The 16085-nt window shown below is 37.3% G+C and overlaps 2 protein-coding genes, 1 long non-coding RNA gene and 1 pseudogene across 3 annotated transcripts; 2 read left to right on the forward strand and 2 right to left on the reverse strand.

Annotated features, from left to right (window-relative positions):
• Positions 1-221: 221 nt before the first annotated feature.
• On the reverse strand, positions 222-2117 carry LOC110735626. Its single transcript, XR_002514132.1, has 2 exons — positions 2035-2117; positions 222-407 (listed from the first exon to the last, which is right to left on the reverse strand). It is a non-coding gene; the product is annotated as an uncharacterized LOC110735626 (long non-coding RNA).
• Positions 2118-2790: 673 nt separating this feature from the next.
• On the reverse strand, positions 2791-3816 carry LOC110735569. Its single transcript, XM_021915760.1, has 4 exons — positions 3785-3816; positions 3243-3515; positions 2920-3012; positions 2791-2844 (listed from the first exon to the last, which is right to left on the reverse strand). Exons 2-4 carry the CDS (start codon positions 3510-3512, stop codon positions 2791-2793), a joined length of 417 nt encoding a protein of 138 aa, XP_021771452.1. The 5' UTR covers positions 3513-3515; positions 3785-3816.
• Positions 3817-4559: 743 nt separating this feature from the next.
• Positions 4560-10096, forward strand: LOC110735570 (annotated as a pseudogene).
• Positions 10097-10468: 372 nt separating this feature from the next.
• On the forward strand, positions 10469-11088 carry LOC110735571 (protein PIN-LIKES 5-like). The gene is made up of 2 exons (XM_021915761.1): positions 10469-10684; positions 10771-11088. Exons 1-2 carry the CDS (start codon positions 10484-10486, stop codon positions 11086-11088), a joined length of 519 nt encoding a protein of 172 aa, XP_021771453.1. The 5' UTR covers positions 10469-10483.
• Positions 11089-16085: the final 4997 nt, after the last annotated feature.

Consider the following 16085-nt stretch of genomic DNA (forward strand, 5'->3'; position numbering starts at 1 on the left):
CACCCAACAAGATATGAAGAGATCACATAATATAATAATTTTTTTTATAGATTGAAGAGGGGAAGTGGCAGAGTTGGTTTTTAAAATTTAACCACAATTCTCCGGAACCTCATCATACTCGGTTTCTAGCAAAACGCGACTAACTTTGGAAGCACCATGCTGAAACAAAAATATGGCGAATAGCCTAATATGACATTAGGAATTTAGTTATGGAGATATCATTGAGTATCTGCTTAAAATTAAGGCATATTCATTTCATTAAGAGAAGGTTCATTATGTTTCAGACTATCAGTAGTTATTCGCTAAAAGACTAACTCAGCAAGGAATTCACAAGACACTCCATTTATGTTGCAATCCTTCACAAATTCTTGCAATACACCATGCGGCACTCATCGGATAACCTGAGACTGCAAATTTTATGCAGAAAATTGATAGTTATTTCAAATTGATGACATAAGAGTGCATTAAAACAAGCAAACAACTAATAGAGCATGCCCATTTTGCTTAGTCGAAAAATGGGAGTATTTATATATTATTATACATTTTAGTCACAAGTAGAGATAGGACTCACTGCACCTAACAATCTTCCATGAAGAGAGAGGGCTCTAATTTATTTTTTCTTAAATAAAAAATAGTTTAAACAACTAGAACCCTAAATTACTTAAAAAGTTTGAATCATAGCATATATACAATGGAAATCTTATAAAGACCATAAAATTAGTAAAAATAATAGTGTACTATTCATATACAAAGTATTATTAACTATACCCAAGACATTCTCACCCTGATCCATTGGGCTTTCACAAATTATTAATCACTGAGGTTGGCAAGTCTAATTCATGAAAGACAACTTGACACCAAAACCTACTCATTTGCACATAAAATTTTCAGTGTACTAGAAGGAAAACGAAGTAATATACAGCAACCCTTCACTACTATATGAGTTTATCGATGTCTCCACTAACTTTTATGGCAGTTCCTGGATGCCTCAATAACTCCCAAAGTCCAACTTATAATAAACCTTATTAAGGATTTAAGAACTAATCCTAAGTAGAATTGTATAACATACATAATATATAAGAGAGAAGGTTTTCAATAATAGTTTAGAACTAGATTAGTACTCGCGCGTTGCACGGTGGTGATAAGCAATTTTTTTCATATTTCTTTTATATCTTTTGTTGTTGATAACTTTTTAACATGACTTAGCTCGCTTTTTATTTTGTAAAAATAAAGTTTGTTACTCTATAAATATTTTTAAAAGAAAAAAAAACATGTACATCATTCTTTATATTTTTTTTAATGATTATAATTTAATGCTACATCATAATATTTACTATGTTATTGAAAATATACTAAAATTTACTAAAATGATTGTTAGAAAAAATATACTATGTATAAAATATTGCATTATCTAATGAGCTTATACATTTAGAGTGGAAGCACAACAATATTGATGTCAAAGTCAGGTTCGGATTTTTAGTTTCATACCTACTTGTTCTAGTTTCTAGCAAATAAAATGATAAGGCAAAAAAAAAAAAAATGATGACGTCATATGTAAATTTGGAGGGAAATTTTTTAATGAGAGCTTGACACATAAGACATTTAGGAATTGATGACATCAACATGTTTTGTTTTAGTAATAGTTAATGGATGTTGAGCATCGATAAGGAGGTAAGCAAGTGAAGGTAGAACAGCAGAAGAAAGGATTAAGTGGAATTTAAATATAGGTTCAGAAAGGAAGAGTGAGCACCAGGCACCATTAGAGATTGAGGGTAAAGGAGAGAAAGGGGTTGGTAAAGGAAGCAGAGGGAAAAAAAGGGAGCAAACTCACAAACCAATATCATTAATATAGAACTTGGAACCTCATCTGCTTACAAGTAAAAGCAATAAACTAAGGAAAAAAAAATTATGCAAACTTTAGAACAGTATCCGTGTTGCAAATTTGCAATCAACTCTATTATTCATAGTATTTAAACACCGGTAGATAGCTTCCCAAGTAATCGGACAACATAAGTAACTTCAGGAAAAACTTACTTGATATGTAGTCTTCAACGTACTCATCATCAACCTTTCCATGAGCCATAGCACCAACCTGAACGAGCAAAGGATTAGAAGACACCTAAGTTTTGACTCATATAAATGAATTAATAGACAAAGTTCAGTCCCTTCTGATACATACCAAAAACACAAAATTGGAATCATCTTTAATAGGATCCACATATTTCTGAATGTCAACCAATTTTTCTGAGCTAAATGAAAAGCCTGAAATATGAACAGCCAAATGTCACTGACTATGGAGGGGGGAATAGAGAGATAAAAGTGATCTGAACTCTAAAATTTATTAGACAGGATTACTAGTTCAGAGTAAAGCTCACCTATCTTACGAGAATTAAGAGGTAGATACTGAGTTACAGGATTTTTAACCACACAAAAAAGTTCATCTCGTTTGCCAGCAGCAGATATGCCCAGCTTTTGTAACAGTTGCACTGCAATGATAAATGAGAGAGGGCGTTAAGGAGTAACCACACGTCATGCCTTCAGTAGCAAATCACGTAATTAGAGTGACGCATAGAAGTTGATAGAAAGAAGATGCATGACAAAATAATTATAACTCACACATAATGCCTACAAAACACTTATATGTTCTTGGAATACGCACGTGAGGTTTAACCTCAAAAAGTACACCTTTCTCAGTTTTAACATACACATATTGAATCCTCCCAGCCTTATTCAAGGGGCTATCCAAAATCATCAGAAGAGCCTGAAATATCATTCATAATCACAACTACTTCAGAAAAACGGCCAGATACACAAGACAATAATAGCATACATCTTTGAAACCTTCTGAAAATGTCAACAGAAGCACAAATATAATAAATAGAATAAAGTGTATCGTAACATAAAACTTGTAATATAAACGTGATAAACAATGTCTGGCCTGTAATCTGCAGGATTCTTTTTGTGCTTCATCAAAAAATTGGCATGGTCCTCAGAATTCAAAATTTGGTAGGTCTGCAATTACATATGAATATGACATCAGAATTCAGTTAACAACGGAAGCAGAATTCCCGTTCATCTATTAATACCCCTCCTAAACACCATCAACACAGTTATCTAGGCCAACCCTCTAATTAATCTTTGAAACATATCCAATCCAATCCAATCCAATCCAAGCATCACACAACACAAACAAATAAACATAATGGAAAACAATAGAGCTTAAAGATTGTTGATTGACATACCTTCCCTACTTTGGCAACCTCAAGGGAAGCCCTTTCGAGCAGGAAAACCGCCCCAGGCTGGCTCTTCTGCTTCGTAATAGTAACCGGAATGTCGGGGATATCATCGGCCAAATCTTCCGCTACCTTATCATCTTCAACTGTTTCCTCAATAGTGGCAGCAGCTGGTACATCCTCTTGTACCATTTCTACTTGCTCATCCTCCTCTTTATCATATTTTTCCTCTCTCTTCTTCCTTTTCTTACCAGCTTTTACTCCCAATGGCCTCGGCATTTTCTACATAAATCAATTCCTTTACATTTCAAGCTTATATAATTCTAGCAACTTTAAACTACAAAAATCTGAACTTTTCAAAAATGGGTCCAATTGGGAAAAGGGTAATTAAGAAAGGGAGAAATATAGAAAAATAATTAGATTATATTGTGCTAATTAAGCAATGATAGTACTCAAATAAAAAATTTTAAGAAAAATGCAGAGAAGAACAAATGTTTAATACAAAAGAGTTTAATTTCAGTAATAAAAGTATGAGAGAGAGAAAGGTGTACCGTAGTCAACAGCGACTGTGCAGAATCAAGGAAACCCCAAAAGAAGGAAAATTAACAATTTTGAACAAAGTTTAGGATTTATGGAGAAATGAGGGCGGATAATAAGAAATGGTGGATAAAATAAAAATGGGGGTTTAGCTAGGGTTTATTTGGAGAATTGATTAAAGGCCCGAATTTTGGTCCATGCTTTTGGAGGACGACAAGGGTTTTAGGCAAAACCTCTTATTGATTTTTTTTTTTCGGTTTAAGATTAATTCTGGTAACATAAACGAACTAAACCATGTTATACACTTATACGGTTGGTTTTTGTTTAGTCATGTTATACAATTTGGTTTGGTTTGTGGGCATGCATTTGTGACTACAATTGAGCATGAGTCGACATGAAGACACATAAATGTCCTAATTCGGTACAAGCTCACTTAGCCCAACATGACACGAAGGACAATGCAAAGTCAACCATGGGTCGTTCGTAAATATCAATTCAAAATTTGGCATGACGTTTACATAGTGGACTATCGCTTTGTTTATTTTATTAATTTAAGCACAAACACATGGGTCAAGGTATCATGCCGCGTATAAACTAGGTTTAAAAGATCAACACAAGCATGACATACATAGTATTATGAATTTCTAAGGACTTTATTTAAGCATTCTTTTGCGACTCCGCAACAAGAAGCAAAAACCCCGCCTTCGGCCTTTCTTTCCCAACTTGAGCATTCAACATCCTCTTCTCTGCAAAACCCTAAAATTAAAATCAAGTTAAACCCTTTACTTGACAAAAGTTCCCCAGAAGAAGAACACCAATAGAATGGCTTACCATGGAGGTACACTCAAATCAACCTCCATTAATGGCGTCAAAGTCTATTCTTTAACTGGCCATCAACGTTCTCTTGCAACTTGGCTTAACCCCAAGAAACAGCGTGCTCTCCGCAAAGACAAAGGTACCTCTTCAATCTTAATTTTGTGAAATTTGCATAATTTATGTTATTATTTTTTGAATTGTTGATGAATATGTTTGTTGTATTAATTAAATTTGCAAAATTTGTTGTTCAGAGTATTCGCAAAGAGTAGAGTTGATTTTTGGACTTGAACTTCGAAACCGCCACCACCAAAATCAAGGCCACACCTGATGGAGAATTTCTTCTTGCTTCAGGTAGGTCATTTAGGAATTGCATTACTGGAATGAAATTTTCGTGGTTGATCGAATTAATTAATGTTAGCTGACCCCAAATTATTTTGAGACTATCTCTTTGTTGTTGTTGATCGAATTAATTAATTTTAGCGGACACAAAATCATTATGGGACTAAGGCTTTTGTTGTTGTTGATTGAATTTATTAATGTTGTTGAAAATCAATTATAGGTATTTACCCTCCCCAAGTTAAGGTGTATGAGTTAAGGGAACTGTCCTAGAAGTTTGAAAGACATTTGGTTTCTGAAATTGTTGATTTCGAGGTACTTTTCCATTGCTTCATTTGCATATTGATTTAGCTTATTGAATATGAATATGAACACCACTGTAATAAATTATACTTGGGATGATATTCGTGGCTGAAACGAAACAGGTGTTGTCTGATGATTACTCTAAGATTGCATTTATGTGTGCTGATCGCTCTATCTGTCTGCATGCTAAATATGGAAGTCATTATAAAGTGAGGATTCCTAGGTAAGCTACCTCTTACTAATTGCATGTATCTTTTTTGTTGAATGAATTCATAAAATCATATTTTGGTACTTTCGGCACTATTGGCATGGTACATGAAAAGAAACAAGTCTTAATGCGAGGGAATAATATAAAAAAAAATCAAATATCAATTACATTGCTGACTTATGGTTTCTAACGGGCAAAGTCAGCTGGAGTTTCCATTCTGTTAACTACTTAACTGTGGTGCAATAATTTGGGTTTTTGCCGATTTGCATTCTGATAATGCTTTTTGACCTTTTATTGACAAATTCACATCCGCTAGCTCTCTCCCGAGAAAAGAAGTTGGAGGAACTTTCACATTAATTAAGCCTTCATCTTTTTATCACCATTTGAAGTTCTATGAAGGAACATCACCTGAATGTCTCATTTTCTTTCATTATCATTTTAACTACAAATGTGAAAACAAATTGCAGTTACTTGATCATTGAGTTTCCATTGGCTTTCATATGTTAATATGTTTATTGTTGGATATAGCTAAACTTTATTGCGTCTTATGAATAGGATGGGAAGGGATATGGCATATGATTCATGGTCTTGCGATTTGCTCTGTGCTGCCTCCTCAACAGATCTTTACAGAATAAATTTATCGCAGGTTTGCCTTGATTACCCCTAATTGATATGTGGTTGACAGGCTGCCTTGCTTCATTGTAATTTCAGTGTCAATTATTACTGTAGCTGGTGTTTAAAATGTACTTTCGCATTTGCCATTATCTGTAATGAGGAGAATCCCTTATATGGATTGCATTTCCTACCATCAATATCACCCAAACAACTGGTGACCATAGATTGCAAAGTTTCTCTCAGAGACTGGGTTTATGGTCTAGACTCGAATAAGATGATTAATTACAGAGGCATGAAAGATTAATTGATGAAATGGATGTACGGTAGGACCACATTTGAACTACATTTACTTTTTCTGTCAATGCATTTTTTTTTTGGTTTGTTTTCGTATTTGTTTTTCACCCTTAGCTTAGTATCTACTAGACTGCTTGTTGAATAATCAGCCACACAAGCTTCTTCCAATGATTGGTTCATGGTTCCTTCTTTCAAAATCATCGCATGAATACCTGACCATATCACTTTACTTATGCTTTATAGTAAGTTATTTTATTTAGGAATTTTACGGGGCAGGGCTTGTGTGCCACTTTTCAGAGCTTCATGTAAACCATTTAGAGTGGAAGTTAGGGTATTGCTTAAGTTTGTGGATGAAGAATTCTTGAGCACAAAGAGTATACGACCAAGTGACCATTACATTCCCTAAATGATGAAATTATTTTTGTAATTGGAAAGCTGATGATGCTTTAGAAAAACAATCTATCTAGTATAGAAAGGCTAGCTTTTCTTGTCTAGCTGATCTACCTATCCTGCTCTTAAGCAGAGTTGTGTAGTGTATAACTGTATATGTTGAATGAATACTAACATTCAATACTAGAAAGTTCATATACTTGCGTACTGGATTCTTGTATTTGATATATATACTCCCTACATTCCAATTTAGTATGCCTACTTATCAAAGTACATATTGTTAGGAGGTGTTTGATTATCAATTATTCTTTCTAGTATAAAACTAGATGTGATGGGAGATAGTGGGGTATAAATTTATTCGAAGTATGTGACAAGAGAGATAACTGGTGGGCCAAGGGTAGAGGGGAGAAGTACTACAATAATTGTAGGCCCTTGCCAAAGATAGGAATAGGTTTGGGATGGACTTAAAAGGAAAGTAGGAAAACTAAATTGGAACGTTGGGAGTATGTCATACACTTCCTTTTCTATGAGGGGAAAAAAACTGCGAAAATAGAAAACACTTATAAATACGAGTAATAAAAAAAAGATAATACAAATAATACTCCGTATTTTAACATTTTATAATTCTATATCTTTGTAGCAAATACATGGGTTTACATTCTGATTGAACTTTAATACCTCCTCTTTTTTTATTTAGATGCATCACCTATATAATTGCGGACTTCTAGGCAATTTTTGGAGTCAAGAGAGAACGAGAGAAAAACTTCTATTTTTAAAAAGTGATGCATTTAAGTTTAAAACTTCTATATTTAAAACACGAGTACTAAATGCAGTACAAAATAACCTAAATGCAGGAATTTATTAATAATATTGAAATAACAAAAGACTAAGATACCGTTATTCAATTTTTAGATTCCAATATCCCATTTTAACTTGAACGTAAAATTCAACCTAAATTTTTTTCCATTTCTACTGTTCTACCTCTGCTAATCCCACAATATTTTGCTAATCCCACAAATTTGTGCTGATTTCACGAAATTCGCATTCATCTTCCCTCTGATCTAAGGTAGGTTTATGTGTATTATTTACCCCCGGGAAATAAATCCGGGGGGTATTGTTTACCCCCGGAAATCATATCCAGGGGTATTGTTTTCCCCCAGAAATTATATCCGGGGGATATTGTTTACCCCTAGAAATCTAAACCGGTAGGTATTGTTGACCCCCGAAAATCAAAACCGGTAGGTATTGTCAACCCTCGGAAACACAACCTGACACCCTGTTACATGCTCCCAAATAAAATGTTCTGTACAAGATGGAACATTTATCTTGTTTGATTGTTCATCTATAAATTAGATTTTGCGGGAAAAAAGATTACAGCACATAATTTTCATACCTCAAAAAATTGTTGTAGTGCACTTCATTATTGTCCATGAATTTGTATAGTATTGGATATTAAATAGGATGAAAGGTTGAATACGTTAGAATATGGTTGTAAATTAAACGGCAGGGATGATTATATAGTTAGGAGTGAAAAAGGATTAAATTAAAACAAGGGCAAAATTGGAATATAAGCTTTTTTAAAAAATTACCTTATTCTGCATTCAGGTAAAATTGTCCCTGCATTTAGTACCCCTTTTTTGTTGGGTAATGAAATTGCTCTTTTTTGTCCGATTGAGATAAAATTTTGGCTTATTTTTTCGCAATTCCAATTTAAATTAAAGAATATTCTTTACTCTCCTGAGATTATTTCTCAATTTTGTATGTTTATGTATCCAAGTATACCTCTCTTTGGTTTTTGAAATGAGCAGAGGTAGAACTGGACTTGTTATCCTGGTTAGAGCACTAGCAACTGGAGTATTGATTTGAATTTTGTACCTGGAAATGGATGCTTGCTAATTTAAAAAGTATATACGATGATTACAAGTTCTTAACTAAAGAAGAACTTGAGAGACTTAACCTGACCAATTTAATCGGAACTAACCTTCTCAGAGCTTATATGCATGGGCACTTCATTGATTATCGGCTATATAAGAAGGTAGATGGTCTAATATGTTGCCATTGTATTCTGATTTTGGCTTTGTTGGCTCTACCGTTCTACCTGTTCATATTGCATAAGCCTTACATGTGCTGATGTGAACTCAAAATGCCTTATTTGATGTATGCAAATCTGTTGGAGTTCCTGATTAGAATTTGTGGGATTTCCTTTCATGTGGGATAAAAGCAAAGGACATAGCCTTGTTGTAATTCATATTATATTTTTACATCAGGCTACATACTTGTTTCATACATCATAATTCCACGAGCATCAATTTTTTGTTCTAAAATAATATTTTCCAAAACTCTTGTATTACCAAGATAAACTGGGAACTTTTGATGTGTATAATATGTTGCGAAGCATGCCAAGTAACCTACATGCAAGATGTAGCTTTTGTGAAACTGCTACCATTGTAGCGATCGTCTGATCACTTTTTTTCTATATTTGGAAGGACATATGTGGTTCACCTATGTGAAATTAGTAGTCTGGAACTGTCTTGAAGTTAAATACGTATGACAAGGAGGTGCACTAGCACATGGTCACTTGTAGATTTGTTTTTTTTTTTTTGTGTGTGTGTGGGGGGGGGGGTTCTGCCAAGTTTTGCAGTAGCCCAAGTGAATAGTCATGTGTCTTAAGCATGACAAGATTTTTGTGCAACAATTCTGTGAGAGTAAGAGGAACGTACGGCGATTGATTAACTAAGCTGTCACCTGTGTTGTATTTTTGCATGCATTGTTAATGCTGCTGCTAATTGGGGGAATCAAGCTTATTGTCTTTCATTGATTTTCTGCTGTTTCTCCCCCCTATTTACGGAATAATATTTTCTTTTTAACAAAAGCTATGTGTATATCTGAACCTGTTTACCGTATTATAGACATTGGCTTTATATTTGGATTGTGCTGGCTGTGGAATAGATTTTGGATACCCCTTGTTTTGTGGTCAACTGATTGGGGCTGAACTGAACTGAATAGAGTTGAAATGAATTGTTTATGAAAGATGGAAATTAGGACCTGAGCTGAACTGAACTGTACTGAAATTAAGCTGAACAAAACAGGCCCTAATTTTAATTTCATTGCTATATTGATGTAATATTGCCTTATAGTTATTTGATATCATTTGTTCTCTTGTGGCTATTGTCTTTCACATATTAAGAGGAAGCTGCCAAAGGTTAACCGTCATCTCGTACGTACTCTTCTCGAGGATGAAGAAGAAGCAGCTGAAAATGATGCTGATAAAAAGAAATCCTCAAATAAAACGAAGGGATTGAACAGTGACATACTGAACGATGATAGATTTGCAGAGTTGTTTGAGAGGCCGAGGAAGGGGTAGAGGAGGAGGGGGTAGAGGAAGAGGTCGACATTGAGGTTATTGAGTTTTAACTCGTTAAGGTGGAAAATTTTGTTTCTTTCTTCTGCCATGCAATTTCTGACAGTATTTTTTATTTCATTGTGTCTTTAATATTATAGTGTTTTCTTCAAATGAAAAAAATATGCGAGTAGATAGAATCTATAACCAGTTTTTTTTTTTCTTTTTAATTTGTAATCTAATTTGTTTTATTTATTTTAATTTTAATACTTAATATTTTGATTAGGTATGCCAAAATAGCTCATCCACTGGTTTTTAGTAATACATATTGATGAGCATCTTTAGATAAGAATTTTGACAAATTTGCTTGCATCATAGGCTTAAGCATGCTTTCGCACTGAAACACCTAGCATGTTGTTGTTATTGCAGCTAGGGGGGTTTTACATATGGACATACACTTTTCACTTGGTAAAGAGTTCATCCATTAAGTTTAAGGCACTAAGAGCCGCAAAAGAGGAGGCTGCAAGGGATTCAAACGACGACTTAGAAGCTGATGTAAAAGCCCATCTTCTCAACGGAGAGAGTGAAGGGTATGATGCAGAAAGCCATCCTGTAAGTTCATTATTTTCTTCTGTATAGTATGTTTACAGAATATAATAATAGTACTGTAACTTATCTGACCTGTATATATATCTCAGGTATCACCTAAGAAGGAAAGCGAGCCCCTTTGGAGGAAGATAATCGAGTTTCTACACCTTATATTGGAGGAACTAATGGCACCTCCTAGCGCTGGTGCAGTGAGTCTCTCTTCTATCTATAAACATAAACTTTTACAGACTTTGTATGGTGAAATAGCAATGTATGTAGCACCTTGCATTAATCTGCTTGAAATGCTACTACTAAATGTTCAAGACTACCTTAGAAAAATGAAGAGAATGCTAGGAGAATTGGTGATGCAATTGGAAAATATATTGACATGGATAAAACTGATGTTATCGGAATTAATAAATCCTTAAGGATTCGAGTATGCTTGGATGTGAAGAAACCCCTTAGAAAAATGGTGGAGCTAAAAACGGGCAAGGGTGTGATAGAAGTACCTATAAAATATGAAAAACTCCCTGATTTTGTTACACATGTGGGCTCCTAGGGCATGGGGAGAAGGACTGTGAAGAGGTAGTAGTTCGAAGAAATTTTTCTGAAAAATTGAGGGTTAACACTCCTTGGAAAGCTACAAAAAACGAGAACCATGATGAGGAGGGAGATCTTAGTAATGCTGTGAGGAAACTTTTCATCACGAAAAGCCCTTTGATGAGTAGTAAGGAAGATGGGATATGTAATGTTGGAGAATCTCAGAGTGGGGGGCAGGGACTAGGAAGTACGGGGATGGATGGGGAGATGGCCTCAATCTCAGTTGAGAGTTCAATAAAGAGAGGGTCTGAAGAGCAGCTGGTTTTGAAGCAGGGGCTTACTAGAGAAGAGAATAAAGGAGGGGGGATAGAATTATGGAGACACAATGCTGCAATCGAGCATTCCTCTCTTGATAGTTCACCTAAGGAGGTTTCAGCAGGAGGGGGAGGCAAAGAGGGTTCCAGAGGGTGGAAGAGAAAGGCTAGAGAAGGAGGGGAGGTGAGTGGGAAGGGATCCATACAGGTGGAAAGGGGTAAAAGGGGCAGAGAGTAGGAATGGGAGATGTTGGAAGAAGGAGGGCACATTGGAAAGAAGATCATATATACTACTTTGTTGACTGGTGTGGGGCCAAGGGCGGAGGTTGGCGAGGACCAACCCCACCAAACCCAATGAGTATATTTGCTTGGAACTGTCGGGGTTTGGGCAATCCCCGAATAGTTCAAAGACTCTGTAAATGGAGTATAAAATACAGCCCAAACATTGTGTTTATCTCTGAGACAAAGGTAGAGCGTAGAGTAGTAGAACAACTAAAAGGTCGACTAGGCTTAAACGGGGCTTTTGGGGTCTCTAGTAATGGAAGGTCAGGTGGTTTATGCATATTTTGGAGTGATAAGGTAGATTTCAAATTGGTCTCATTTTCTCAACATCATATATGCGGGGATATTTGGAGTGAGGGAAGAGTTTTATGGAGGTTTGCAGGCGTTTATGGTTGGGCGAAAGCAGAGGAGAAGCTGAATACTTGGAAGCTCATGAGGCACTTGTGTGAAGATGATTTGTCAATTCTGATAGGAGGGGATTTTAATGAGCTCCTTTCATATGAAGAAAGGGAGGGTGAGATGGAAAATTTCAGAGCTGTTCTTAGTGACTGCGAGCTTCGTGACTTAGGGTACAGAGGCACTTGGTATACGTGGGAAAGGGGAATTTCTCACAGCACTAGAGTCCGAGAGAGACTTGATAGATTCTTGGGGTCTTCTTCATGGTGCTCGATGTTTACAGATACAACAGTAGACCACTTGCTGAGAGTTAACTCTGATCACGCACCTATCTTGCTTCACTACAATAGCAAATCTGCCAGAAAAAAGAAAAGGAGGAAGAGAGATTTTAAATTTGAGACTTATTGGTTGACTGAGGAAGGGTGTGAGGAAACCATTAAGGGTGCATGGGATGAGTCAGTGGGTTTGAGTGTAGTGGGGAGGATAGCAGTGGTAGGAAGGCGCTTATTGAAGTGGAGGGAGGAAAATTTTGAGAATTTGGGGAAGCTGATCACTACTACTGAAGATGCTCTTAGAGAAGCCCAGGCGAAGCCAACTAGTGTGGATAGCTGCCTTGAATGTGCGGAACTTGAGAAGCAGCTAGATACTTTGCAAGACAAGCTCGAAGCTTACTGGAAGATTAGATCGAGAGTGGCGGAGGTGAAGGAGGGGGACAAGAATACTAAGTATTTTCATCACAAAGCCTCCCAAAGACAAAGAAAAAATTCTATCAGAGGCTTGTGGGATGAGAGAGGGGTTTGGAAGTCGAGTGAGGAAGATACAGCTCTCATCATTAGGGATTATTTCAAAAATATCTTTACTTCATCTAACCCCTCTTCTGATAATGTTGAACAGGTCATTGATTGTGTGCCGACTTCAGTTTCCCAAGATATGAATGCGATGCTTTTGAGGCCCTATACAATGGAAGAAGTTCATACGGCCTTGAAGCACATGCACCCAAACAAGGTTCCCGGTCCGGATGGCATGCATGCCATCTTCTATCAACGATTCTGGCATATAGTTGGGAAGGATGTTGCGACTTTTGTGATTGGTGTGCTGAATGGGAATGATCTTCCGGAACATATAAACAAGACAAACATAGCTTTGATCTCGAAAGTAAAAGAGCCGCAACATGCTGTTGAATTCCGCCCCATAAGTTTGTGTAATGTGATATATAAACTCATCTCGAAATGCCTAGCCCTCAGATTGAAAGATGTTCTCCGGAACATCATCTCTGAAAATCAGAGTGCCTTCATCCCGGGTCGGCTCATTACTGACAATGCATTGATAGCACTGGAATGCTTCCACACCATGAAAAAGAGGAGCAAGGGTCGAAAAGGCTATATGGCTATGAAGCTAGATATGAGCAAGGCTTATGATAGGGTCGAGTGGGGCTTTCTACGCCAATTACTTTTAAAGATGGATTTCGACGGCAGATGGGTAAATGTGATTATGTGCTTGGTTTCGTCTGTCCAATACTCCTTTGTCATAAATGGAGAAGTTTGCGGGAAAGTCATTCCCTCTAGAGGATTACGCCAAGGTGATCCCCTCTCTCCCTACCTATTCATTATTGTAGCTGACGCCTTTTCCCACATGTTACAGAATAGAGCATCTACGGGGGGTATTCATGGGGTCAAACCATGTCGGAGAGGTCCAGAAATCTCTCATCTTTAGTTTGCAGACGACAGTCTCCTCTTTACTAGGGTTAACCGTCGGGAATGCTCAAACATTGTTGATATTCTCAACCAGTACGAAGCAGCATCGGGGCAAAAAATTAACTATGAATAATCGGAAGTGTCTTTTAGTAAAGGGGTGGGAACTGAGCAAAAAGAACTTATGGGAATTCTGAAGATGAAACAAGTAGAGAGGCATGGTCAATACCTTGGCATTCCGAATATAGTGGGGAGATCGAAAAAAGAAGTCTTTCAAGCTTTGTTGGACAGGGTATGGAAAAAATTGCAGGGGTGGAAGGAAAAATTACTGTCTCAAGCAGGAAAAGAGATTCTTTTAAAGTCGGTGATCCAAGCAATCCCAAATTATCTCATGGGAGTTTACAAATTTCCGGCAGAGGTAATTGGAAAAATTCATGGGATGATGGCAAATTTCTGGTGGGGGCAAACTACGGATAGAAAACGTATTCACTGGAATAGTTGGGGCTCCATGTGCACTCTCAAATTTCTCGGAGGGATGGGATTCCGGGACCTGGCAATTTTCAATGAAGCTCTTTTAGGGAGGCAAGCATGGCGTATGATCTCCCAAAATAACTCCCTGTTAAGTAAATTGATGAGTGCAAAATACTTCAGGCATTCGGACTTCCTCGGGTCATCTCTTGGATATGGTAGTAGCTACTCATGGCAGAGTATTTGGGGCTCAAAATCCTTAGTAAAAGAAGGAATACTCTGGAGGGTGGGTGATGGTGAGTGCATTCGAATTTGGGAGGACCCTTGGATATGTGATGAGACAAGCCGGTTTGCAACAAGTGTACCATCAGAGGAAATCTCAAAGGTGAGTGAATTGATAAATAGGGAGTCTATGACTTGGGACCATGATAAAATACAAACGCTATTTAATGACCGAGACAAGAAGAGTATACTCTCAATTCCCCTAAGCTTGAGGTGCCCTCCAGACAAAGTAATCTGGGCTTTTTCTAAGGAAGGCGAATATACTGTTAAAACCTCATATATGCTAGGGAAGGGGTGTAATCTAGATGATTTTCATCAAGCATGGGTTGACATTTGGAAAGCACAAGTTATCCCAAAGGTCAGAAATTTTCTATGGCGTTTTTGCACTGGTACTACCCCCGTACGGTGGCTTCTCAAACACAGGCACCTTACAGAAAATGACCGATGCCCCTGATGTGAGAATAAGGCAGAAACTTGGCTACATGCTTTTTTTGAATGTGAGAGAATTTAGAGCTTATGGCACAGACTCGACTGTGAAGAATTGAAGAAGGAAGCTGCTACTCTCACTCCCTGTGATCTTATCGAGAGCTGGGGAAAACAGCCGAGAGAAGTGATGGCCCGTGGCTTCTATCTAATGTGGGGAATTTGGCATGAGAGAAATATGAAAATTTTCCAAGGTAAAGATGGCTCCATTGACCTGCTTATGGCTCGTGTTCAAAGGTGGGTGGAGGAAAGTAAGCTACTAGAGGAAAAGCTGAATATAGTGGAGAAGCGAGTTCCTTGCTCAAGCTCTCGCAAATGGCTCTCTCCTCCCCTCGGTTTTATTAAGATCAACACAGATGCATCGATCACTGACGAGGGATGGATTGGCCTGGGGGTAGTAGCCAGGAATGATGAAGGGGATGTCCTTTTGCGGCTTCTAAAAGAGTCAAAGCGTGGTGGTCAATTGAAGTGGCGGAAGCAAAAGCGATAGTTTAGGCTCTCAATCTGGGAACAAGGTTCAGACTCTCTAATGTCATAATTGAATCTGATTGTCAAGTCATTGTATCGAGGCTCACGAAGGAGATGAGTCACAATACTGATCTGGACATTGTCCTAAGTGATGCGTTGGTGCAGGGCTCCCATTACAACTGCATCCAATGGTGCCATGTTAGGAGGGAAGGGAACTCCGTCGCCCATAATCTCGCTAATTATATTCCTTTTAATCTTGAGCAAACGTGGGTTAACTGTGTTCCCCCATCTGTATCCCATTCAGTGGCGGACTTGGGCTTAGACCTGGTGGGTCAAGTGACTCACCAGGCCCAAAAAAAAAATTTTAAGTTATTTAAAAAAAAAAATAAAAAAAAAATAAAACCAGTTAGAGGAGACTTCAAGCCCTAGCCTTCTTCTCTTCGTGACTTCGCCTAATCGCCTCATCTCCATTCTTCAGTTTGCGGCGTTCGCCTCTTCGCT

The sequence above is a fragment of the Chenopodium quinoa genome, unplaced genomic scaffold (genome assembly GCF_001683475.1).
Source record: "Chenopodium quinoa cultivar QQ74 unplaced genomic scaffold, ASM168347v1, whole genome shotgun sequence".
Lineage (NCBI taxonomy): Eukaryota > Viridiplantae > Streptophyta > Magnoliopsida > Caryophyllales > Amaranthaceae > Chenopodium > Chenopodium quinoa.